We start from the raw sequence: 26784 nt of genomic DNA, 5'->3' as shown, positions 1-26784 counted from the left end.
ATAGGAAATTCTTCCCTGTGAGGGTGCCCAGAGAAGCTGTGGCTGCCCCATCCCTGGCAGTGTTCAAGGCCAGGTTGGACACAGGGGCTTGGAGCAAGCTGCTCTGGTGGAAGGTGTCCCTGCCCGTGGCAGGGGGTTGGAATTGGGTGAGCTTTAAAGTCCTTTCCAACCCAAACGTTCCGTGATTCTATGATTCTATTCAGACGACTATGACTAGAGGCCACCCTGACCAGACACGGCCAGTTCTCCACAGCCACAGAGGTCTAACCGGAGCCCCCAGCTCTGTACAGGCACAGCCGTGGTGCCGTGGTGCTACCCCACGGGACAGGCCATGGCATCTCACACAGCCCCACCGAGGCGTCTAACAGTGCCATGACACCGACACCGTCACCCCCGTGTCCCCGCTCGGCACAGCACATTACCCACGGCCCGAACCCCAGCACCACCCCACAGCCAAGATGGCACCAACCCGCCCCTTCTCTGTCAGGACTGGCGCGCACCCCGCAGCGGAGGCCGCGCATGCGCGTGACGGGGAGGAGCCAGGTTGGAGTTTTGGCGCGTACCGGGCAGCGCGGGGATGGTGGTGAGTGGGGCCGTGAGGGGAGAGCCGGGGCAGTGGGGCCCAGAGAGCGGCACTGGGGGTGAGCAGAGCAGAGCTGGGGTGAGGGGTCCGAGACCCCCGGTCGGGGTTCCCCTGGTGGGGAGGCGGCCGAGCGAGGAGGGGAAGGAGGCTCCTGATGGGGGCCCTGTGGGATAGCCGGGGATGTACTGGGGACAGCGATGGCGGTCCGCAGTGCGGGCCCGGCACAGCCGGGCCTTGGTACTCCAGGGCTGGCCGTCAGTCGGGGGGAGATGCCGGGCTGGCCCGTCCCGCTGAGCAGGTGGTCCCCGGGCCTGTGCCACCGGCGGGACAGCAGGAGCTCTGGTGGCCCCTAAGCCAGTCCTGCTCGTGTATGCGCTTGGGTTGTGTTTTGTTCCTTGCTGAAAATTGATATCCTGGAGCAAGAGAAAAGAGAGAACGATCAAAAGTGGACTTTATGGGCGGAACAAAAGCCTCTTCAGCAGGAAGATCTGTAAGCACAGAGTTAAGGGTTTGGGTTTAATAATAATAAGGATCATAGAATCAAGTAGGTTGGAAACGACCTTTAAGCTCCTCCAGTCCAACCTTTAGCCCAGCACTGCCAAGGCCACCACTGACCCACGGCACTGAGGCCTCGGCTACACGGTGTGTGAGCACTTGCAGGGACGCTGACTCCAGCCCTGCCCTGGGCAGCCTCTTCCAGTGCCTGAGCACCCTCGAGTGAAGAAATCTTTACTAATATTCAACCTAAACCTCCCCTGTACAGCTTGAGGCCATTTCCTCTGGTCCTATCACTTGGTACTGGGAGAAGAGACCAACCCCCACTGTACTACAACCTCCTTTCTTCCTCAATGGATTTCCCTTCCTCTAATCCAGCCTTCCCTTGGCCATTTATATCAGCCTGTGATCTTTAATTTTTATGGCCATGTGTCCATGAAGAGGTGGACCCGTGAAAGATGCAGAAAGTAAACTTTAAGGATAATTGCTTCCCTGTGAGGGTGCTGAGGCGCTGGCACAGAGTGCCCAGAGAAGCTGTGGCTGCCCCACCCATGGCAGTGTTCAAGGCCAGGTTGGAAACAGGGGCTTGGGTGACATGGTTTAGTGTGAGGTATCCCTGCGCATAGCAGGGGGTTGGAACTGAATGAGCTTAAGGTCCTTTCCGACCCATACTGGTTCGGTTGATATGCTGGAGGGAAGGGATGCCATCCAGAGGGACCTTGACACACTTGTGGGCTGATGCCAGCCTTATGAAGCTCAACCATGCCAAGTGCAAGGTCCTACACCTGGGTCAGAGCAATCCCAGGCACAGCTACAGGTTGGGCAAAGAAGAGATTCAGAGCGGCCCTGCAGAGAAGGACTTGGGGGTGCTGGTCGATGAGAAAATGAACGTGAGCCGGCTTCAGTGTGTGCTCGCAGCCCAGAAAGCCAACCGTATCCTGGGCTGCATCAAAAGGAGCGTGGCCAGCAGGTCGAAGGAGGTGATCCTGCCCCTCTACTCTGCTCTTGTGAGACCTCACCTGGAGTATTGTGTGCAGTTCTGGTGTCCTCAATATTAAAAGGACATGGAACTGTCAGAACAAGTCCAGAGGAGGCCATGAGGATGATCAGGGACTGGAGCACCTCCTGTATGAAGATAGGCTGAGGAAGTTGGGGCTGTTCAGCCTGGAGAAGAGAAGGCTGCGTGGAGACCTCATGGCAGCCTTCCAGTATCTGAAGGGGGCCTATAAGGATGCTGGGGAGGGACTATTCATTAGGGACTGTAGTGACAGGACAGGGGGTGATGGGTTAAAACTTAAACAGGGGAAGTTTAGATTGGATATAAGGAGGAAGTTCTTTACTGTGAGGGTGGTGAGGCACTGGAATCAGTTGCCCAGGGAGGTTGTGAGTGCTCCATCCCTGGCAGTGTTCAAGGCCAGGTTGGATAAAGCCTTGGGTGACATGGTTTAGTGTGAGGTGTCCCTGCCTATGGCAGGGGGGTTGGAACTAGATGATCTTGAGGTCCTTTCCAACCCTAACTATTCTATTCTGATCTATTCTATTTTATTCTATGGACTTTTAAATGTTAATAATTAGTTAAATGCTAATTATGATTATGGTGCAGGATGGTGAAGTGGAAGTGGTTATTACTGTAAGGATGTGGCTGGCATTTTTTAAAATCTTTGTCTGATAGGGGCTTTTTTTCCTAGAAGTGATGCCCTTATGCTGCAGGGAGTTCAGCATAGGTCAGACTTTAGATGTCGAAAATGTACAGGAGAGGTTTAAATTTAGGGGAGTCCTCATCTGCAGCTGTGACTAAAGACAAGCTGGTGGTTTGCAGATCATCAAATAAGGAGCCTGAACACGATACATATTCCTAGATGGGCTGTATCTACTTTAACAGTATCACTGTTGTTCTTCCCATAACAGACAATATTTTGCCTTGAGGGACTGCTGAAGAAATCCTGGTGAAATAAATCATGGATGGTAAGGGAGAAAGTGCTCTTACTTTCAGTGGGAAAGGTACATTCTGATCAGTATATTAGTTAATACGTTCAAGTGTTCAAAAAACTTGATAAACGTTCAAGGAAAGGAAATTATGTTACACTGATTTCACTTGCAGAGGCATCTGAGGTTGCCTCTTGCCTTCATTCTTGTCACCTTTCTGTGAGGCTGCTTTAACCCTTCCTTGATTTTGTGTTTTCTTCACTAGCAAAAGCTAATTCCTTGTTTTGTTCTGAATTTCAGTTATGCTCCTTCTGTCCCATTCCACCCTCTCTACTCGTTTTTTCCATTATTTTTCCCTTTAGACCGTATTTCTTTGTTCTCTATGCTCTTCCTTAAGCAAACCGTATCTGAAAACATGCTTTCTTGCCTGCTTTGCATCTTCCTTTTCATCTTCCACTGGCAAAAGCCACATACGTGTCTCTGTAGAGCTCCTGGCTACACCTTTACAGGTCCCCAGGCTTTTCTTTGTACAAGCAGCTGCATAGGAGAGAAAGCCAGTGCTAGCAGTCTGCAAGTTTTCTGCTGACTAGCCAGCCTGAATCACAAGCTGAGAGTGTCTGCAACCACATTTCCATCCAACCAGACAGCAGGAAGCTGCTCTATTTTCCTTTATCCAAAGCTAAATGCTAATTGCTGCTCTGCTTTAATTTTGGTTGTCATTAGCTTTTAATTAGAGTATCTTGGGTGTTTTATTCCATGGCAGCTTTAACGCTTGAGTTTCATTTTTACCTTAGCTGATGACGACTTAGACCTGTTGGCCTCCCTCCTGGAAGAAAGTGAGGCAACTGAGGACAGGAATTCTCCTGAGGAGGAAGATGCTCCAGAAGATGAGGGGGGAGAACCAGATGAATACGATGAGCTCTTTGATGCAGAAGATGATGCATCCTACACTGAGGAGGTGGATGCTGAGGACAGCCCCATCGATGAGCAGAAGGAGAATCTGGCTATGCTGTTTGGAGATGTAGATGACCTGCTGGAAGAGGAGGAGGCAGCAGAGGAAACTCCCTCCACTTCAGCTCCCAGTCAGGCAAAAGAGAAAACCAATCAAGAACTACAAGGTTTCTGTAACAGCATATTTTATCTGTTCTATTGTATACATCTTGTCTCTAGAGAGCTAATGGGTGGAAGGCAGGACCTGCTTCTTCTCAGTTTAGTGTGGTGCCAGAAAGAGAATACAGAAAGTCCTCGTGAAAGTTTTTAAGTCCAGTTTTTGGTGCTCAGTGGCCAAACTCACCAAACCTGTTTTCCCAAGAGAAAGACAGGGAACTTAAGTAAGTCAGAGAGTCTGACTAGTAAGCTAGGATAGGGAAGGTGCCTGTGTACCTGCGCCTTATCAAATAAAAAACGATGTTGTTTTGATGCTCAGGGCTGTCGTCCTGGCATCTTTCACTATCACAGCAATCCCTTCCCCCTCAGGACTTACTGGCAGGAGGCTCTCCCGTATCAGTCAGCGTGGAAGCAGAGCTGGACACTGAGCTTTCCTGTGTCCAAGCCACACACTTTATTATATCAGAAGCATTTATTTATGCAAAGGAGTGCAATCATCAGCCATTTAAATTGTCTTATGTTTATTAGGAAAGTTACATGCAACATGGCAAGGAACACACCATGTTCAAGTAAAATATTTATATGAGAGAAGTCAGCTCCAGGCTGTATGGAAAAGCGTCCCTGCAGCGTGAGCTACATAGAACCAAATAAATCTGTATTGTGGCTTGAGTCTTTGTTTTGTAAGTTCCTATGATGTAAAGCTGCCAGACTTACAGGGATCTCATAAATCCCTCTTTGCAATGGCTTCCTGCTGTCTTCATTATTATCCTTTTTTTTTCTCCTTTTTTTCCTAGCTGAGCTGAGAAAATTGCAAGAACAGATGAAGACTTTACAGGAGCAGTTGCAAAAGGCTGCTATTGGGCAGCAATCCAGTTCAGGCGTTGAGAAGAAAACCCCTGGTAATAAGACTAATTACATGGGTTTAGGATTTGTTGTCTTACCAATGTGCAATTTATAGGCAAGACGGAGTCTTGGAAATAATCCTAAAGTGGCCACTGAGCAGCAAGGAAGAATGATGCTCTGGTGTATTCTGACCCAGACTGTTTCCTGCAGCTGTAGACTAAATCAGTGAGCTGCAGTTTTGGTATCTGCATTATGGATTGATTCTACATGGGGCAGCTTTCATGAAGTGCTCCAGGGTCTTTTGGAAGGGTCCCTTTTTACTGGCAGATGTTGTAAAACACAGAAAATACAGCTGTGTTTGTTGCTGTAGCACGCTTGGTGTAGTAATGAAACTACATGGGAAACTTGAAAAGCAAGGGGATGCTCCTGCTTTCCACATCTTCATGGTTTCAGTGACATCCAAAGTTTAAAGTCATCATGGGGAAGACTTACTGGGGCTTTTCCAGCTCTTGCATTTCAGATGCTGGCAACTTAGCTGATGGGCTTCCATGGGGGATTCTGACTTGGATTTGTTATCCAGAGAATTACTTAGTTTGGAGCAATTCTTAATGTTTGAGTCCAGATTCTGAGATGTCACATTATTTTGTTTCCTTCGCCAGGTAAATCTCCCTGTTCACCCTTAAAGGAAAGGAATGTTCAGAAGCTGCAAGAGTCGCCCTGTTTCTCAGCCCAGCTGGGCAATCCTTTACCTCCAGCCAAGCGAGGAACCCAGAAATCAAAAGCAGGTACCATTCCCAGTCTGCCTTTTCACTGGAACACACTGGGCTGGTTTTGGAAGCTCATCTAGTTCACAGCAGCAGTATAGACACATCCAGGACAGTTTTGCACTAGTTGGTACATTAAAAGCAGTCTGGCAGAGCGAAACAGAGCTTATTACAGAGTTGGTTATTATATTCTTTGCAGTAGGTGCTGTGCTCAGTACTGCTATGTTTAACTTGGACACTGACACTACACTGTATATCTGACAGTTTCGCTTGCCTGGAAAATGAGAGCTGCTCTGGGAAGCTCCTCACCAGGCAGTCAGTTACATTTGCTTGAGTTATATGTGACTGATCTGGAGCTGTCAGTTAGTTCCCAGTGAGAACAGTTCAGTATAAATAAGACAGTTTCACACCTTTTTTTTAAGTGTGTTATATTAGACTCCAGTCTCTGGTCAGTTTTAAGTTAGTGTTATTTTTATTTAGAAGTTTTCTTTAGTGATCAAGAGTTTTTTCCTTGCTTTTTTTTTCCTGCTAAAGAGAACAAGGCTCCTCCTCCACGGCAAGTCCTCAGTCTGGCATTCCAGCCTCTCCAGTCTGCGGCAGGGAACACACCCAGTAAGGTGACCAGAGAGAACACTCCTCACATGCCTGCACGCTCCAGTGCAACAACTCAGCCAGTGTCTGTGGAAACCTTCTCGGGACTGAGATTAAGGTGAGCAGCCCAGAACCAGGCTCTGTCTGGGAACACCACCCTCCAGTAATGGCTGTGAAAATGCAGTCAGTCTAATGTCCTGTGGTGCTGGTCACACAAAGGGTGTGCAGGGGACTGCATTCCTGATTTGCTGTATAGATGTCATTTAACCATGTTACATCAGTCAGTTGTTGTTAGGTGATGTAGCACAAAGCCATAGCACTGGCTGGGTGATCAGTAAGTACGAAACACTGACTTTTAGCTTAGTACCATGTTTCTATTTCTCTGCTCTTCTCTAACACACACACACCCCACCCCCACCCCCCCCACCCCCATCATTTTATTAGCACTTCTTTCCTCTGGATGTCCTCAGTGGTGGAGGGGAGCAGTGGGCATGTGCAAAGCCCAGCTGTGCTCTGGTTGAGCAAATTCTCCTCCACACTGAGCAGCCTCGAAATCTCCCTACTAAATGTGGCCACAAGAGGTCTCTGAATACTCACGGTGTGTTTCCTCATTGGATACCATGCTGGATTTCCAAACTCTGCTCAGTCAGTTGTATTCAGTCATTCCTGAAATGAGCAGAGGTAATGCAGGCTTGGGGCTAAATTGCAGTGCAGCTATTTGAACAATAAACAGCATGATCAGTACCTATCTGGTGTTTGTACAGTGTCCTGAACAGAAGGGGTTTGTTTCAAGTGACCTCTGGGTGAAATAAGGCACAAGGCATTTTGTAGCAAGACACAGTCTCCCCAGAAGAATGCTGGATGATTTTCATTGTCCATTTATGCTAATGGGTGTGTTCTCTTTTATATAATCCAGAAAACCCCGTGTGTCTTCAGCTGAAATGGACAGGAAAATGGCTAACAGGAAGCTCATCCGACTGTCTCAGCTGAAGAGCAAACTTGCTGCAGAAAACCTGGAGGAAACAGACTGGGTAACATTTGGAGTCATAGTGAAGAAGATCACTCCTCAGAGCACAAATAATGTAAGTAACTGTTGTATCCCTTGCTCAGTTCAAGTGAAATGCTGGTCTTCTTTCCTGAGAAGCTAAGTCTTTTATCAGTCAACTCCATGGAGTTAATGAAAAGCTCCTGTATGAAAGATCTTGGCTTGCCTGCTTTCATGCACTAATGCTGCTTTTAGTCCTTGGGATAAGTCCTTAGCTTACCAGTCGTCCCAGACAGTAGCATTGGCTAATGTAACCATTGCATCAATCTGTTTTGAGTGTTCATTATGTGTTAAATGCCAATAAAACAAAAATAAGACTGTGACCCTCAGTCTTTGTTTTAAATGTACCAACACATTCTGCTTCCATTATTTCCCTAGAGGTCATTCTGTCCTAGATGGTGTACATGTCCTATAGAAAGTCATTGATGAAACAGAGATATGCTTTGGGTTTATTTGTTCAGTGAGGTAAAAACCTCTATTCAGCAAGCAAGAGTGCTGTCTAGCTTTAATATCAGGAATATGGGTTGGCAGCACTATTACTGCGCTATTTTGGCCTTTAAGAACCCCAGAACTGGCTGGGTGATATGGCTGGAGGTGTTATATCTCTTACTGATGTTACAAATGTGCTTTTCTAAACGCACCATCCTTGGCAATGTTCAAGGGTAGGCTGGCCCGGGCTCGGAGCAACCTGGTCTGGTGGAACGTGTCCCTGCCTATGGCAGGGGGTTGGAACTGGATGAGCTTTAAGGTCTCTTTCAACCCAAACCATTCTATGATTCTGTGAAATCAGAAGAATGCTGGGCAGGAGGGTGGGAATCAGAATAACTCTTTAAAAGCAACAGGGGCTGCAGTCAGTGTCCTTGTACTGAGAGCTGAAAGGAAAGTGAATGTCTGTTCCAGGGCAGAACCTTCAGTATCTGGCGGCTGAACGACCTACGGGATCTCAATCAGTGTGTCTCACTCTTCTTGTTTGGTGATGTCCACAAAGAGCACTGGAAGACAGACCAAGGCACAGTAATCGGGCTGCTTAATGCCAATCCTATGAAACCTAAAGAAGGCTCAGACGAGGTTAGAGGATTTTTCACTTGTCCATCAGCTGTAGATAAAACCTCATAGCTGAACTTTCTTATATCTGCTTAAGAATTAGCTCTATATCACATAGTTAGGCTGAAATTACAGCAGTTTGCCTGCACAGTTAAAATTGTACTCAGATATTTGCATGGTGTGTATTTGTTCCCAGCCTTCTGGAAGACTGAACTTCAAAGAAGTCCTATTAAGCATCTAAAAGCAGAGTTTATTCAAGTGTTTAATCTGCTCATGGTTGCGGTTGTCTCACACACTGATGTACAGAGTGTGTTTTCATTTCAGTTTCTTCAGCTACTTCAGTGCAATGTCTATTTCAGCCTAAAGGCCTCTCAAAGCTGAAAAAGGTGGGGAAGCTCATTTCTCCTAATTTAAGCAGGAGATGTGATTGCAAAATGTTTCCTGGTTCCAAAATCATGACTGAGATGGAGTAACATTTGATTTATTAAACAAACTGTATGTTATGTATAGTAAGTTGATAAATAGTGGCTGACTTGTTTAATCAGTTACTTCTAAATGCAGAACATGATGAATTACTTCCCTGTAGGTATCAAAACATTTAAGGTGGCTTCATTTTGCTAATAAATTAATTATTGTTTAATATATTTTTAATAGCACTGGAATGGAAAGCGATTTGACTGGCTTCTGTAAAGCAGAATTTCAGGCTAGTTGCTGGTGATGTACTGTTTTGCATCTTAAATTCTCCAAATGGAAAAATGAAGAGTCTCATTAACTGTCTATTAAGCCATCTAATTGCTTAAATTAACAGGAATAAGCAGTAAAAAATCCTATTGGTGAATAGAAAGGCACAGCAGAGTTAGTGCAGGGCTGTATTTAACTGTGAAGAATTGTTCTTAGCTAAAATGTACATATTTAGAACTATATTAAAATTGACTTCTCAAAGTGTTTCTTACCTACAGACACAATTTCTAGTATCTTTGGTTGTGTGAAGTAGACACTCTTCTTGCATAGCATCAGCTTTGATTTGACCTAAATATATGGAAAGGGACAGAGAGCTCTAGTACATCTGCTCTTCCCATCCACTGTTGAATGTGGGTGCTGTGATGGTGTCAGAGCTGAGCTGTACAGGACCATCATTCATTCACAACTGCCTTTGCTTGTCCTTGGTTTCCTGAGGCTCAGCATAGAAGTACATCTTTATCTCTTTGTGAGAAGTAAATGCACTTTTTCACTGAGCCTCTTCTCAGTCTGAACAGGATATGTGGTTTTCTTAAACTGGGCCTGCATTTTAAAGCTGCATTGTTAATACCAGAGGTACCAACCTGGATCAGAGCCAAACCAGTGACATCTAGAGAGAAACCCATCCAGTTCCTCTTCAAGACATTCTCTTACTGATTTCTAGGTGTGTTTGTCTGTTGACCATCCCCAGAAGATCCTTCTCATGGGTGAAGCTCTGGACATGGGCACCTGCAAAGCCAGGAAGAAGAATGGTGATCCTTGTGCACAGATTGTGAACCTGGTCTGTATCTCAGGAGTTTGGAAGGGCATCCTTATGTCTGGCTGCTGATTTTGTTCTGACTCTCATTTGTAACTAAAGTATGTGGAGGAGTTGAGAAATGAAACCCAGAGGAGCTGCTTCTGTGATGGCACTGTAGTTCCCTACATGCAAAGCACTGAAAACAGTCTTGACCCATGAGCACCACAATCTCCATACCCTTTCACTCTCCTTCGCACCAGTGCAAGCTTCCATGCACTGCACTAGGGAACTCATCCAAGGTAAAACAATAGGACGTTTTCTTGGGAATGGTTGTGTTTTTCAGAGATGGTTTTAACCCAGTGAGTTCCCTGGTCCAGCGTGCCTGCAGGCTGCCAGAATATATATACATAAACATGGAGGGCTTTGGAGATGAGAGGAAAAAGGTGTTAGGATTCTTCTTTTAGGAACAGTACTGATCTGTACTGGTTTGAAGGACTGGTGGACAATGTCACTTAATGGCTATGGTGATGTTATGATACCTGAAAGGAACACTGTCTAAATTGGAAGGGTTACAGGTAGTAGGGTAGCACTTAGGAGGAGAGAAAATGAAGGAATGAAGAACTGGGGAGGAACTCAAAGTGTGTGGAGAAGGAGGAAGACAAATACAAAAGATACTTGTAGCAAAACACGGCTGTCATTGCAGACCCACTCAAGGAGGTGGCTGTGCACAAGGCTCTCGGTGCCAGTGAGATGTTCCAGTGCCACCTGGAGCAAACTGTAGATGAAGGCTGTCTGGCAGAAGAACCTCATGAAGCAATTAGCTGTCTGTTTAATGGGTGACAAAACGTGTTTGATTGTGGGGTAATCGTAGTTACACAAATCTGGGTAGATGAATATCAATAAGAACTGGGAGGGAGGTGTTGGGAGAAAGTTAAGAACACCCTGAATGAGTGCATTTATGGCACTGCTGTCTCTCACTGGTAGACTCATTATCTTCAGTTCTAAACTCCCTGGATTGACACTGACCCATTAGTTTTCCTTCGTGTTCATGACAGTAAGAAAATTACATACAGTTTAGAGTCACGAGTGCAGAATCTGGGGAAGAGGGCCTCAGACATCAGTTGACTTGAGCCAAGGAATAACCTTAAAATTCCTTAACACACAGGTCTTTTTTCAGTGACTAGTATGGACAATTTTCAGGGATTAGTATGGACACTTTGAGTTCTGTTTTATATTGCTGGACTGTGGGCATAAATTTATTGAATTGATCAAATGCTGCAGCAGTACAATAGGGCTCTTACTTCAGTTTAGCCATAGAAGGATGCATGTGGGTGAGAGGAATGAAGTACATTGTACTTGCTGGTGTTCTGCAACAGGCTTCTCCCATTTCTTTTCAGAATGACTGTGAATACTGCCAGTATCACATCCAATCCCAGTACAAAAAGCTCAGCTCCAAGCGGGCAGATCTTCAGTCCACCTTCTCTGGTGGCCGTGTTCCCAGAAAAGTTGGCCGGAGGAACCCCTCTTTGAAGGAGAGGCTGTGTCAGGATGGGTTTTACTATGGAGGAGTCTCTTCAGCAGCATACGCAGCCTCAGTGTAAGATAAACCACTTATTTTCTTTGCTTTGCAACAGACTTCCTCCCTCACAAGTGAGCCTGAGGCTCTAAGGGGGTCTATTTAGCTAGTGATCCCTTTGCCATAACTACATTCACCAGAGAGGAAGAAATGCCCCATGTTTGGTGTAATCTTCCTGGTCCCATGGGATAACAGATTTGCTGTTTGTTAGGAGAATGTTAACAGGCAGCACAAAGATGTGGTAAGGGGTGGTTATACCTCTCAATACAGTGGTGTGCAGCCAGACAGCATTATGTTTCAGTAGGTGAAATGAACTTTGTCGTGAGATCACAAGCATTTGAGTCTCCAAGATGAATATTTTTCAGGGGCATTCTCTTACTGTATTTAGTTATGGCTCATGGCATTTAATCCCATATTCAGTGTATTTCCTTCTCTCTTCCTTGACTGAAATAACACAGTATTACTGCGTAGTAGAGAAGTAGTACACCCTGCTTATTATTAAGTGATCAGTGTATATCTCATTACTATCTCTGAGCAAAGTTTAACCATTAACTATGTTTAGTTTTCTCTCAATGCATAGGAAGTACATATCTCAACACAGGCAGAAATGGAAGATCCTAAACATTGTGCTAGAATTTGGATTTAGCTCCACGTCATTCCCAAAGTCAGACAGGTGGCAGAAGAGAGGCACCCTTGAAGGAGGCTGGAGTTTTGTTGAATCCCTTGGGCTAACATTTGAGCTCTTGTCCTTCCTTTAAGAATGGGAAAACTGATGTTCTGGTTTTGTTTCCTTTTTCTAGTGCGGCAGCTGCAGTGCCGAAAAGGAAGATTCAAACCACTCTCTCCAATCTGGTCGTGAGAGGAGTTGATGCGATTGTCCAGGAAACCAAGCAGAAAATTGGTACCTAATTACCCGTGTAGCCTCTTCACCTTCCAGATATTACCAGCTGGATCTGTAGATGTGTCCCAGGACCCTGCTACTCACTGAATAAACCTGGCAGTTGCTCTGCTACAGAGATAGCCATTTGTAGGCTGCTTTCTCAATTGATCAAAACCCCTCTTCCCTCTTGAGATTGTAGCTCCAAGGCAAATGTAACTAAGCAACTGGGTAGCTCCATGCATCTGTTTTTCATCAGTGCCCCTGAATTAAGTCTCCTGTTCTGTCTTTAGACAGTGACAGAAGCTCTTTGACAGATTATGGGGAATTGGAAGTTTTAAGAACTTCGAACCAGAGAAATTATTTTCTTTGATTAAAATAAATTACTTCTGTCAATCTTGAAAGCTTCCAAGGAATACTAAGTATAAATCAGTCAAGTCTGCAATGCAGGAGACCTCCTGAGTACCCAGCCTGTTCCTGGCGCTTTCTTTTGTGATCTTCAAAGCATATTCCTTCCATAGTTTTTGGGATGCCACCAATCTTCACTGCCTCCGTTTCTGTAAAGCAGTTAATGTTACATCCTCCTTATGCCCAGTGGAGAGCAAATAACAGATTATTTAAACTGTGTGCTCTACGTGCCATTTAGAAATCTTGTTCACATTCAGTTCCCTCAGTTGCCTCCATTGCAGACAACACAGAGTGTATCCCTGTCTCTAGCTCTTAATTTTCCAGGGATAAGATGTGGTGGCTTCAGGGCTTTCAAGCATTCTAAACATGAGAATGGTGGGGTACCACAGATAGCTAAGGCTGCTGAGGAGCTGTTTACTGATGGGTTTGCTGAAGGAATGGAAATGTCTTCATGATGTCCTTTGTGAGCACAAGGGCTTGGGTAACCAAATATAATGTAGAAGCTGGCCTTGCTTTGGGGGGGTCCTTACTCAGGTGACCTGCAGGGGTTTCTTCCAACCTAAAACCAGGCCTGCTTCCCTTCTTGGCTCCAGATCTGTTGTATTTCTGCCTCTTCCGCTCCAGGTGCAGGAAAGAGACCCATGCAGTGTTCTGAGGAATTCAAGGAACTACTGGCACAGCCAACTTTTGGAGCACGAAACCTCTGCAAGCACTGGACCAAAGCAGGTATTGTCCTTTTGCCTGAAGGAAAACCCACTCCTGAAATCACTTACCCTCCTTCTGAGCAAACATTAGTGGCTTTTTATTTTGGTTTGGTTTATTCCCCAGATGTTGAAAAGAAGCAAGAGCCCAGTATCCAGCCTGTCTCTGCTTCTGCACTGCTCAAGCAACAGAAACAGAAGTTACTAGAAGCCAGAAAGAAGCGGTCTGAAGAGATTCAGAGGAGGTAAAAGACACACTGACTTACACAGGAAGGGTTATGTTACTGTGGCCGTACTATAACTGTGGGAAGTGTTTTGGTGTTTTAAGGAAAACTTCACTGAAATAGAAATACCCCAGTATTCAGTGGAGAACCAAATGCTCCAGCACAGTGCCCAGCATGATGGGAAGAAGCTGATTAGAGTAGGAAACTGGGCTCAGGAGTCCTGATTCTGTTCAATGCCAGCTTGCAAGGGTCTTCTGCACCTCAAGATTTGCCAAGGGTTTTGTGCAGATCTCATTAAGAAACCTAAGAGCCACCCTGAGTGAGACTGATTGATGTAACCTCAAAAGGCTCTGAAGGAGCCAAAACAGAACCTGAAGCAGAGTAAGACTAGGCACAATCATGGTGATATTTCCCTCAGATTCTCTCCCAGCCTACAACAGTGTGTATTTCAGGGACTTCCCAATCCAGGGTGGTGTCTGTTAACAGTATCTCTGAAAGGATTTCCCCCACAACCCCCATGAACCTGTCATTTATGTGACTTCTGTGACAAGGAGTAAAAGACAAGGGCAAAGAAGCCCATTTTTCGAAGTGCTTTTTGTTCCCACTTCCCAGCTTCACTTGATGCTTCTCTCTCATTTCAGTTTTGAAAGCAATTGGTTGTTCGCTCTTGGTGACTTCATGTCACTCTTGATTTCAGTGAGTTCCTTACCAGTCTTATTTCACTCTCCCAAATGCCTAAATTGATGCATGTTGTACTAGCAATAGAAGGCATTTTAGTGAAAAATCACAGTCTGCATCCCTTGCATTCCTGTTTCTCAAACCTTTCTGTCTCTGACTTGTGTCCCTGTGTTGTCTATTCTTGTCTCACAAGGTTTCTCCAGAGCACAAGTAAAGCCGGCAGCCCTGCTTCCCTGTCCTCCTCCAGACAGTCCCCAATGCCTGGGGCAGAGTTTCCCAAAGCTGCCAAAATGTCAACTCCTCAGAGGCCCAAGCTAGGCACAGGCTTCTCAGAAGGAGAAGATATCCTCTTCTTTGATGGGTCTTCTCCTCCTCCAAAACCAAAGCTAGACAGCGTGGCAGAAGCCAAAAAGGTAAGAGCCCTTTGAATCTTCTAAGTGTTAAGAAGGGGAGGTTAAGGGAAGTTTGGTTTGTGGTAGTAGAAGAATCTTTGATCAGATATAGGCCAGCTCAGCTGTGACATTAGTGGTTTCTGATGTGTGGGATCAGACTGGCCTATTGCAGTACACAAGAAACCTACACTCCTGACAGCTGTTAGTACCAAGGTCCATGCTACCATCTTGCCTGTAGTCAACCTCCAGAGCAGTGAAACAGCAGCTAAAGAGGAGCTTCTGTGTGTGATGTTTGGCCACTGGAGCTGGGTTCTCCTGCTTGTTCAAAATCTACCTGAATTGGTCAGAAGTGAGTTGTTATGATCTGTCTCATGTGTGATGCTCATGGGCTCACTCTTGATCTTCCCTGAAAAGCAAGCATCACTGAAGCCACTGACACAAGCAGTAATTTCGGCAAATGCCAATGCGGGACAGAGCAGCCTCTTGGGTTGGGGTCAGGGAAAAAGAGATGGGGAGATAGGGCATCTCATTTAAGTCATGAACCTGATGCTAAGCTTTTTGCTGAAGAAACACTTTTTCATGCATCCTGACAGCTTCTCTGAGCAGAACTGACTCCATTCTTCATGACCTGACACAGTCTGTCATCCCCTGGGCAAATTACCTTTGGAGAGCAGTTTGGAGTAGCCCTGTGGCTGTCCTTGCGCTCTTCTTCATGCAAGTGGGATGGAGATTCTCTGTCCACCACTGGCTGCTCTTTCTGCTCTTGTGTTCTGCGGGCTTAGGACAACTTAAAGCATCAGGTTGTGGATAGGTTCTGGATCAGGATAGGAGGTGCTGAAATGTTTTTTACAGAAGGAGAGCAAAGTCCGTTGCCATTGATTGTTTTACAAGCATGAAAACTCTTAAGTGCTGGGAAGGGACATGGGATTTGTGCTGAAAATCCCTGGAAAGCTAAATTGCACGTTTGTTCTTTGGCATTGCTAGTGCAGCGTATTGTGTTTTCTATTTGCCAGGTAAGCAACAGTGAACAAAACTAGTTCAGATGTGTTGTGCCATGAGTTTGGATAATTTTGGTCGCTAGCCAGAACAGACTGCGTTTTTCCTTGGAACAAATGTGTTTACGTTTGTCAGAGAAACGTCTCTCTTCCAATAAGGAAAAATGAGTCTTAGCGTTCTGGGAGCATGGCAAGGAATAGTTGTACACAAGTTTCTCAGTTCCAAATTATTACCAATTTATGTGGAAATCTCAAGTGATTTGATTCCTCTGAAAAAGGTAGTGATGTGAGAAGCAGTTAAAGCACAGCTGCAGCATTACCAAGCCTGGTAACACGACTGTAGAAGTGATTTTATGGCTTAGGAAGTCACAAGAGATTGGGTATGTGGTGAACAACATGTACAGCAGAGCTGGGGACTTTGCTGGGCCTCTCTGGCCAGCTCTGTGCTCAGGCCAGTGGGTCTTTGTCTCCTCCATTTGACAGACTTCCTGTGCTACTTCTGGAAGTAGGAACATGGGAGCCAGACTGCTCACCAACACATTCAGTGCTATTCTCTTGTTTCTAGCTGGCTGCAATACACCGACTACGAGCAAAAGGGCAGGTTCTTGCTAAAACTGACCCAAACAATGTCAAGAGGAAACGAGCTGATGATGCTGATGTCCTAGAAATTATTGAAAGAGTTGAGAAGAACGTTGCTCAGCCACAAGGTGCAGAAGCAGAGAATGGTATGTAATGTTAGCTTCTAGGAGAGAAAAATCATGCTTATGTCCTGCTGAACACTTGCTGAGTTAAAACTGAAGAGAGGCCAAGTTAAGTCTATTTAGAACCTCAAGGGTTTGTTGCAAAGGCTGAACAATCGCTACCCCTGTGGAGAGAATGAGAGATGCAATCTCTGATAGCTCCCTGTCCTCATCTCTGTTCTCCTGGCACTTGAGCATGGCTGACTTAACCAAAGAAAACCAAATAGTCCCATCTGGGGAGGTATCTGAACTTTCTGTGGGAACTTGAGGTCCCTGCTGGTGATATACTGTGTGATCTTGGATGAAAGGCTTAATTCTCTGTAATGCACCTCCATCAGTCAGGGAGGCAGTGCTGCTTACTCCGGAAAAAATGTGAAAATTCCTGGTACAGCTCTTGAGAGAAGATGCAATGTTATTAAATACAAAAGCTTTTTGTTCTGCAAGCCTATTCATGTTCCTGCTGTTTGACCTGAACATCTGCCTGAGAGACCCGAGACTTCCAAAATCTCCTGCAGTGATCATGCTTAGAGATCACAAGCTTGGTTTGAACTCGGTCTCTGTAGGACTGAGCCTTTTTGTCTCCCTAGATATGAATGAACTGGAGCCTGCCCAAAAGAAACGGCGTGAGCAGCTGGCCTATCTGGAGTCAGAAGAGTTCCAGAAAATCCTGAATGCCAAGTCCAAGCACACAAATGTCCTCAAAGAGGTATGGCCTCAATCCAGCCATGACTGAGAGCTCAGAACTAGGGAGCTCTCCGCACTCCTAATGATTTCAGCAAGAAACAGACACACAAATGTGAAACAGGCACCTGGCTTCAAGGCCAGGTTGGACAGAGCCTTGGGCAACATGGTCTAGTGTGAAGCATCCCAGCCCGTGGCAGGGGTTGAAACCAGAAGGTCCTTTCCAACCCAAACCATTCAATGAGTCCGTGAGTAGGGTGAGGGATCTTTGAACACAGAGGCTGCAAATCAGCATTATTGCCATAGCCATGGGAAGGTCAAGCTGCCATCAGGTTTTTGCTGTGTTTGGAAGAGTGGACACATTATAGAATCATAGAATAGTTAGGGTTAGAAAGGACCTCAAGATCATCCAGTTCCAACCCCCCTGCCATAGGCAGGGACACCTCACACTGAACCATCCCACCCAAGGCTTCATCCAACCTGGCCTTGAACACTGCCAGGGATGGAGCACTCACAGCCTCCCTGGGCAACCCATTCCAGTGTCTCACCACCCTAACAGGAAAGAATTTCCTCCTTATATCCAATCTAAACTTCCCCTGTTTAAGTTTTAACCCATTACCCCTTGTCCTGTCACTACAGTCCCTGACAAAGAGTCCCTCCCCAGCATCCCTATAGGCCCCCTTCAGATATTGGAAGGCTGCTATGAGGTCTCCACGCAGTCTTCTCCAGGCTGAACAGTCCAAACTTCCTCAGCCTGTCTTCATACGGGAGGTGCTCCAGTCCCCTGATCATCCTCGTGGCCTCCTCTGGACTTGTTACATTGGTATGAAGTCCCAGCTTGTTTAAGGTCTTCTGAGGATTAATGGTTTGGCTAAGAACCAACTCCATTTATTACCTGACCTCTCCCTGCACTGTCCTTGTAGGTTTGTGCTTATGCTGTTGTTAAATCCTCCCACTCATACATCTCAGAGTTGGCTCATTTCAGAGTTGGTGATCACAATATGTGCACTATATGGGTTTCTTTTGGAAGCAAGACATATTTGGTGTTTTTCTGGCTCCCAGACTGCTGTCTACTTCAAACAGGCCCAGTAGTAATTTGCCCTAATGCTGTTTATAGAGTAGCTTCTCCCATCTTTGTCTTCCCACAACCTTTTGTGTGTGCCCCACAGGGTGAGGCTGAACTGCAGGAGCAATACTTTGAGCCACTGGTGAAAAAGGAAGAACTAGAAGAGAAGATGAGGAGTATTAAAGAAGTGAAATGTCGAGTTGTGACATGTAAAACGGTGAGTGAAGGGGAGCCAGAGTGACAGTAGCGGAGTGGAACAGAATGCTGCTGGACCATCCTGCAGACACCCATCTGTTACTCTCTTGTCTGTAGTCCAGTGCAGAGATCAAATGGAGACAGTTCTGCTCCTTATGCCTGTTGCTGAGAACAAGCCAGACTGAGACATGGAGACACTGGCAAGGCAGCCTTTAGAGCTGTGCTGAACTCAGCTTGGTGTTGATGCCAGTGGGTTTTCTGGGTGTTGGTGTCCTGAAAATACCAGTTTCTTCCCTGAAGTAAGTGCTTTGTACCAGGACCCTCAGTTCCTCGTATTACAAGACAAAGTGAAGTGAGAACATAACACTGAGTGGGATTCCTCTAGCTGCATTTCCAGGGACTTTGCCATCAGGAAGAGGAGTGGAGCTTTGTTACTATCCCAGATAGGGAGGAAGTGAGGAGTTGCCTCCCATTCCCAGAGTTTCAGCCCCTGATGGACTTTCCCTCTCACTGCCTTTCCTGTTTTGGGACTGCACAGAGGGCCATTGTGTGCCTCATGAGGTGCTGGGAGCAGGATGGTGGCAGAGGGAGATGCCAGCAGGAGCAGTGACAAGCCTGGGCGATGATCTCAGACTGGTGGGCTCCTCAGGGTGGGAGAAGACAGAGATGCTTTCCTCAGTGTTCAGTTGTTGCCAGCCCACAGAACAGGTCTCACACGCTCGTGAAGCTCACAGCTCGCTCTCTCCTCCCTGACAGTGTAATTACACCTACTTCAAGCCTCTGGAGACGTGTGTCCAGGATAACCATGACTACCACTTTCATGATGCAGTCAAGCGCTTTTTCAAATGTCCTTGTGGAAGCCGAGCTATTTCCCTTCACAGGCTCCCAAAAAAGCCCTGCAGGTAAGGAGTGAGCCTTGGGAAAGAGTGACAGGGACCTTTGTACTGTCCATTCACCAGTAACATGCTGGGAATCCCATAACCATGTTCTAAGATGGGAACATCAGCCCTTTTGTTAAGCAATGTGGGGCTATTGTTGGTCCACCTAATACTGTGCAGCAAACACCCACCACAGTGGTCCTCATCTGCCCTCTTCATCTTTCAGTACCTGTGGCCTCTACAAGTGGGAGCGGGACGGGATGCTGAAGGTAAGTGGGAGCCAGCAGTTGCTGAGCACCTCAGCACTCTGCCTGCTTCTCTTGGTACTTTTGCCCCGTGCTTTGCTTCAGGGCCCTTACAAGCTCCCAGCAAAACCAGACAGGTCTGTGTTTTGTCAGGTGCATACAGGCAACCACAGGCTGTGCTTTAGTGGATTTCTTCTTGAAGCTTTGTTTTATTTCAGAAGGCAGAGAGTTGTGGTCAATTGCGCAGAATCTAGCTGGAGGTCTGTGACTAGTGGAGTCCCTCAGGGGTCGGTGCTGGGACCGGTGCTGTCTAATATTTTCATCAGCGACCTGGATGAGGGAACTGAGTGCACCCTCAGCAAGTTTGCTGATGACACAAAACTGGGAGGAGTGGCTGACACACCAGAGGACTGTGCTGCCATTCAGCGAGACCTGGACAGGCTGGAGAGTTGGGCGGGGAGAAACTTGATGAAATTCAACAAGGGCAAGTGTAGAGTCTTGCATCTGGGGAAGAACAACCCCATGTACCAGTACAGGTTGGGGGTTGACCTGCTGGAAAGTAGCGAAGGGGAAAGGGACCTGGGGGTCCTGGTGGATAGGAGGATGACCATGAGCCAGCAATGTGCTCTTGTGGCCAAGAAGGCAAATGGCATCTTAGGGTGCATTAGAAAGGGAGTGGTTAGTAGGTCAAGAGAGGTTCTCCTCCCCCTCTACTCAGCCTTGGTGAGGCCGCATCTGGAATATTGCGTCCAGTTCTGGGCCCCTCTGTTCAAGAAGGACAGGGAATTGCTTGAAGGAGTCCAGCGCAGAGCCACAAAGATGATTGAGGGAGTGGAACATCTCCCTTATGAGGAGAGGCTGAGGGAGCTGGGTCTCTTTAGCTTGGAGAAGAGGAGACTGAGGGGTGACCTCATCAATGTTTACAAATATGTGAAGGGTAGGTGTCAGGATGATGGAGCTAGGCTTTTTTCAGTGATATCCAGTGATAGGACAAGGGGCAATGGGTGTAAACTGGAGCATAGGAAGTTCCACGTTAACATCAGGAAGAACTTCTTTACTGTAAGAGTGACAGAGCACTGGAACAGGTTGCCCAGGGGGGTTGTGGAGTCTCCTACACTGGAGATATTCAAGGCCCGCCTGGACAAGTTCCTGTGTGATGTACTGTAGGTTACCCTGCTCTTGCAGGGGGGTTGGACTAGATGATCTTTTGAGGTCCCTTCCAACCCTTGGGATTCTGTGATTTAACTGTGAGGAATTTGCTTTTGACCAAAGTTGTAAGAATGTCAAGGCTCCTAGAGTGTCGATCACATAATACAGCCCTACCACCACTTTCTGTCACAGAAATGGTGGGAGGCATTTCACCACACATTTAACTTCTTTTCTCCATGGTTCTTGTTTCTAGGAGAAAAAAGGTCCGAAGATTGGTGGAGAAACACTTCTGCCACGAGGGGAGGAACACCCAAAATTCCTCAATAGTCTTAAGTGACCTGGAGTTGGGAGTTGATTGTTTTTCTACACCATAAGGATGGATTTCTGTGCTTAAGACATACACTTCTTTATTGGAATGCCAAGAGGATTCTGGTTTTAGGGATGAATGAGCTGAGGAATCAATTCCTGATGAGGAGATCCACAAAGTCTCCACCAGGCCGCTGCATGGATATTCAGCTTTGATGTTTTTAGAACTGACTGAATCAGGCTCCATATGAAACACACATCGTGCCTGTTCTTACTAATAGCTTGTTCACAAGATTTCACCTAGAAAATAGACATCTGCAGTGGAATTTGTACTAAGAAATCCCTAGGGATCCAACAAGTTATGCTGAATGGATAGTGTAGAGTGACTTCACTAGAATTTGAAGTGACAAATCATCATGAACTGGGAGGACTCTAGGTTCCATGAGCACTTGTGTGCTTAATAGTGGGGTGTGTAAATGTCAACCTGTCATGGTTGTTCAACTGTTGGCCAAAAAGAGATGTGAGAGGGTTGTAGGTACAGAGCAGTCTTCACTGGCTCCAGAATTACTCTCTTTGAACCCTTGAGAGCAGATGCCAAATAGTTCCCAAGAGGTCTCCTTGGTTTATGTGTTAAAATCCCCTCCACTGGCCTTGGCATTGCCAGCCACTGGTGGTTACACTGCAGACTAGTGGGAGCATTTTGGAAACCTTTTTCCCTATCAACAGCCCATAGTGAGCCTCTGCCACCATCCACACTACAGCATCTTCATGGCTAAAAACTTGCAGCTCCCACTTTGAAAAGCATTTTAATGAATCTGGCACTGGTTTGTGAGTGGTTTTAAAGCAATTACATGTAATAGCTTTTACCTGGGGTTTGGCATTTTAAATTGTCCTGAAGTCCTTCCAGTTGTGGCCATGTTAACCTTGGCTGCTGCCACAGTTTGTCCTGGACCCGATCCTTCTACTGCCCCTAGCTCATGCCCCATAGGATCATAGGGTATTTTTTAGAGCCTAAAAACACTAGTACCTCAGTGATTTGGTGAAACTGCCGCCAACAGTCTCACATGTCCCAGTGGCCTTGTTGGTACCTCTTCTGTTTGCTTCCACAGGAGCTGGAAGAGAAATAAGTTGCTTTATTTGAAGCAACTGGACAGGTTTACTTCAGTGTTCTGCAGTGTTCTGGTGCTTTTGCTGGGCAGCTTGGCTCAGTGCATTGCATTCATGTCACTACCATTTGGTGAGTGGGGTGTCACTGGTAGGTGACTTAACATGTAGCTGACATTGCTTGGCAATGGCTCCAATTGATTCCTCATTCAGAATAAATAGAGCGCACAATAAAAGGCACCCTGGGTTTGTATGGTGTCATTTCTCTGAGGAAGAGGATGAGTTGCTCAACATCTTCATTTGCCCAAGAGCTTGGTGCTGAATCACCAAAAGGAAGTGGTTTTAGTCGGTGTCTCTGGCTGCCACACAATATTCCCATTCATAGAATGGTTTGGGTTGGAAAGGACCTTAAGATGATCCAGTTCCAACCCCCTGCCATGGCCAGGGACACCTCACACTAAACCATGTCACCCAAGGCTCTGTCCAACCCGGCCTTGAACACCGCCAGGGATGGAGCATTCACAGCTTCCCTGGGCAACCCATTCCAGTGCCTCACCACCCTCACAGAAAAGAACTTCCTCCTTATATTCAGACCCACAGGAGATTCTCACCTGGCATCCACAGAACCCCTCTGAAATTCCACATCAGCATCAGCTTTCAGCCAGCACATTGAAGGCTTTTGGCTTTCTCCAGTTCTGTCTCTGGCCAATGGAAAGGAGATTTCTGCAGAGATTTAAGCAGTACCCTACCTTTGATAACTCATCTTCACACAGGCCCACAGGAGTATGGTATGTAGAGAAGGTATGTGCCTCCTTGGGAGCAAAGAAATGAAAGCGATACTCTCCATCCCTATATGCAAAAACAGGATAAAGAAACAAAGGCCCTAACCCCTGGGGCAAACCAGGAGTGGGCGACATTAATGTACTGGGGGGTTTATGGGCCTCAGTCTATTTTAAGAGATACTTTTCTTGCAGCAGAGTGACCTGACAGGCCCAGCTGGCTCTATGCTGTCACTGAAGCTGTCCCGTGATAGAAAGACCTCCAGCCTTGCAAAGAAGCAGCCCAACCACATGCCAGGCTGTGTTAGGGAGGAGCAGCCAGAAGAGAGAGATGTGAGCGCCCTAACAGTACCAGTGGGTGCAAGTCATTAAACTGGATTGACACGACAGAGACCTCCACCACCACAGTTAGCACTGATGGTGAATCAAGACAGTGTTGCTGAAGCTACCCCCAAAGGGTTAAGCAAAGTCACATTGGAAATATAATGCTAAACATCCATTCTCAGAGCCATCATTAAGATTAAACTGAGGAGTAAGCTGATAAATCAGCCCTTTTCCCCAGCCAGGAAATGTTCTTCTGGCTGCAGGGCTGTTTCTCCAGCTACAAAGTTCCCTGTGTATGTACGAAAATGGGCAGGAAGATACTCAGCTTCTCTCATAACAACCTAGGAAGTCAGGTTTGGTTTTTAGCTACATTAAGCATCTTCCTTCTTAAGTACCGCTGAAATGTTAATTGAGAGCATCTTGCCCCACTACCACAAACGAGCTTTCCTTGGATTTTATAACCACTTTGAGGGAAAATTAAACCTTCAGCACTTTCTCCCTCTGCACTCACTAGTTTGGGTTTATTAACTCCCAAGTAAAATCAGCTCCATGAAAACTTTAATACCCGTTCACAATAAACACACTACTGACAGTTGTTCAGGGCAGAGCCTGTGCAGTGGTCTCTTGGGCCATCACATGCCACTCTCGGCCAGCTGCACTCACCCAACCATTTCACATCATTTCGTTTTCCCCAACCCACTTGCTGCCCCGTTTTCTTCCCTCTAAAAACAAAGTACATGTGGGACAAGAGTGCAGGCCAAACTTTTCTCCTTTTATTTTCATTTCCAATGCAAAACCATGTTGCAGAGCCTGTTTGGTGAGGTGACAGCTTATACTCGGTGTGGGCATCACTCACTACCCCATCGTTTACAAATGGCTGGTAGGAAAAAGCTCACACATCTGGATTGTGGACACGCGTGACCTAAAGCAATACTTCCTTGACCTCCCATTACCAGCAAGCAGAGTGGCAATCAGAGCAGATCCATGTGTTCATTAGGATTTTTACTCTGCACCCACACAGTCACATCATAGAATCAGCTGGGTTGGAAAAGACCTTTAAGATCATCAAGTCCAACTAAGCTTATTCTGTAATCAGTTCCTAGTTAAGACTTTGATGGTGTTCAGCAGCTAAATAGGTATCTGCAGCCGGCCTCCTACTTTTGGAAACCTGATGTCTTATTTGCTCTGAAGCCATAAAGCAGGGAGTGGAAGAACACAGTGTCTCCCTTCTCCATGACAACGTCAACTGTGGGACCCTTATCATAATCCAGCAGCCCATGGAGAAATCTGATTGCCAGACTCCAGAAACCAAGGAAGAGTGGGAACAAGTCAGTAAAATTAGAACACTGTTTCTCAGTGTAGAAGAAGAGATGCAAAGGAGGTTACTCATTTTCTTTCATGAACGTAGTACACTCGACATACCCAATGAAGAGTGCTTGTTCGCCTGCAAGTCTTGCTAATCAGTTGTAAAGACTCATAAAGAACCGGAGTCATCCACTCTGCTTCCTGGATCATCTTTGCACATCTCACAGAAGGCTCAGCTTCCCCACTTGCACCTCATAGCATCACAGAATGGTTTGGGTTAGAAGGGACTTTAAAGCTCCTCCAGCCCCAACCCCTGCCACAGGCAGGGACACCTTCCACTAGAGCAGGTTGCTCCAAGCCCCTGTGTCCAACCTGGCCTTGAACACTGCAGCCACAGCTTCTCTGGACAATTACATCATACACACATAAGATAAGACTGTGCTGCTCTACCTCCTGCTTTGGATAGCTGTGAGGGCAACTTGTGCATCCCTGGCTGCACGACCAGGTTTTCCCTCTCTATTGTGGTCCAGGAGCACACAATGTTGTCCTCAGGCTTGAAGGAGATCAGTGCAAGTTCTGATGCATGGGGTGTTGAGACCTCAGGTTATCTGGAAGACAGGGAATGTGGGTGGCTGCACTGAAAAGACTCTATGCACTTTAGATGTGATATAGCATTGTCCTGGGGAGCATCACCTTGGTAATGTGTCCCATGAGCTGCTCCAAAGCTGCAGGTGAAGCACTGGCTCTAAGCACGCTCCTTGCTGGCACTCAGTTCTGAGGCCAAATGAGTTTAAATCTCACTCTACGGCACAGTGAGGCCCCAAACATGGTTCTTGGGTCACAGCTGCTCTACAGAGTGGCTGGGAATGGCATGACCAAACTGAATGAGAACTCAGTGTACCCTGTGTCTACGCAGAAGCCGGACACCTCAGAGTAGGAACAGCACAGGCCTGAGCTCTGCTGAACTGCAGAAGGTGATGAAGAGTCAAATCAACCCTGTAAAAACTGTGGTTAATTAAACTTCCTCCCCGCCATTCCCCTTGTATGAAGTAAGACTCTGATCTGCAGCACCAGAAGCCAAAGCCAGGATGCAAAATCCTTCCTTTGGCACCTATTCAAGTGTCTTCCCATCAAAGCGCTGAGCTTGCAACCACTGCCAGCAAGGTCAGGAGTCAGCCTGGATTTGACATCTCTGAACGATCAGTCTGGAAAACAGCACAAAAACTCCAAACAAAGGATGTCCTCTGTATTTATGGTCTCTTACCAAAAGCTCCAGGAAGCGCGTGCTTTCAACACATGTGAAATGTCAAGCCTGAAGAATGTGTCTTAAACAGTGGGGTTTCATGCACATGCAGGGGCTAAATAAGCAGCTGAATCTGGGGGCTGATGGTTTCATGGGTATTTTTGGAACCTTCATGCTGCTTATTAAAAACCAAATACTTGAGGGACAGCTAACATGGTGCAGAGACCTAAACTAGAGAAACATACCTGCACAACCTGCTCTAGTGTGAGATGTCCCTGCCCATGGCAGGGGGTTGGAACTGGATGAGCTTTAAGGTCCCTTCCTACCCAAACCAGTCTGGGGTTCTATGGTTAAATTAGTTGTAAAACATGTTTTAGGTGTAACACATGGTTAGATATAACAGCCCTTCAGTTTAGGAGGCATACACGCATCTCCCAGTGTGTGAGCCTGAACATCTATTTGCAAACCAAGCAGTAAGAAATGTGTCCCATGGAGCCAGGGCTAAACTAAACCATACTGTGCCCAAAATGACTTCGGATACGTTCAGATTTGCATTCAATTCAATTCAAGCAACTTTTCTAAAAGGGTAAGTGCTGCTTCTGTTAAATGTGCAGCACTTGGGCATACCAACTTCTGTACGTCTGTATCCCTGGAGCTCTGCTTACCAGGAGCTGGAAGTTTGTTCATCAGCATCATCTACATGGCCATTATGCTCGGCCCTGTGAAGCATTCAACAGCTTTGAGGATCTGCAGAGGAAAAAGCAATAGGAAAGAAAATATGGTTTATGCAACACATTGCAAGTAAAAAGAGCTTGCTCATGAGGGTGGACCTACTATCAGCAGTTTTAACCAGAGTAAAAACCAAGCACAGGCAAACCACCTACAGTTCCTGTCATAGGAGCGATGCTCACCACAGAATCCCTTGTCTGATGGAAACAGTTTGATACTTTGGGACTGCAATAATCACTGAGGGGTGGGCAGTGGTTTTGGGTTCCTGCACTTGCTGTCCATGCGGCTGCAGTGCGCTGGGTAGGTTTCCCCTC

The 26784-nt window shown here is 46.4% G+C and overlaps 1 protein-coding gene across 1 annotated transcript; it reads left to right on the top strand.

Moving 5' to 3' along the window:
- The first annotated feature begins 503 nt into the window (after nucleotides 1–503).
- Nucleotides 504–22330, top strand: MCM10 (minichromosome maintenance 10 replication initiation factor). The gene is made up of 20 exons (XM_065667846.1): nucleotides 504–583; nucleotides 2987–3043; nucleotides 3799–4122; nucleotides 4906–5010; nucleotides 5614–5739; nucleotides 6253–6427; nucleotides 7226–7391; nucleotides 8255–8422; nucleotides 9801–9917; nucleotides 11273–11472; nucleotides 12252–12352; nucleotides 13361–13462; nucleotides 13565–13682; nucleotides 14533–14752; nucleotides 16292–16451; nucleotides 17054–17172; nucleotides 18317–18430; nucleotides 19165–19310; nucleotides 19513–19555; nucleotides 20934–22330. The coding sequence occupies exons 2-20, from the start codon at nucleotides 3037–3039 to the stop codon at nucleotides 21015–21017; spliced, it is 2595 nt and encodes an 864-aa protein (XP_065523918.1). The 5' UTR covers nucleotides 504–583; nucleotides 2987–3036; the 3' UTR covers nucleotides 21018–22330.
- Nucleotides 22331–26784: the final 4454 nt, after the last annotated feature.

This window comes from Lathamus discolor, chromosome 1 (assembly GCF_037157495.1).
Source record: "Lathamus discolor isolate bLatDis1 chromosome 1, bLatDis1.hap1, whole genome shotgun sequence".
Lineage (NCBI taxonomy): Eukaryota > Metazoa > Chordata > Aves > Psittaciformes > Psittacidae > Lathamus > Lathamus discolor.
Note: the sequence above shows the minus strand (reverse complement) of the source record. Positions and strands in the feature narration are given on the sequence as shown.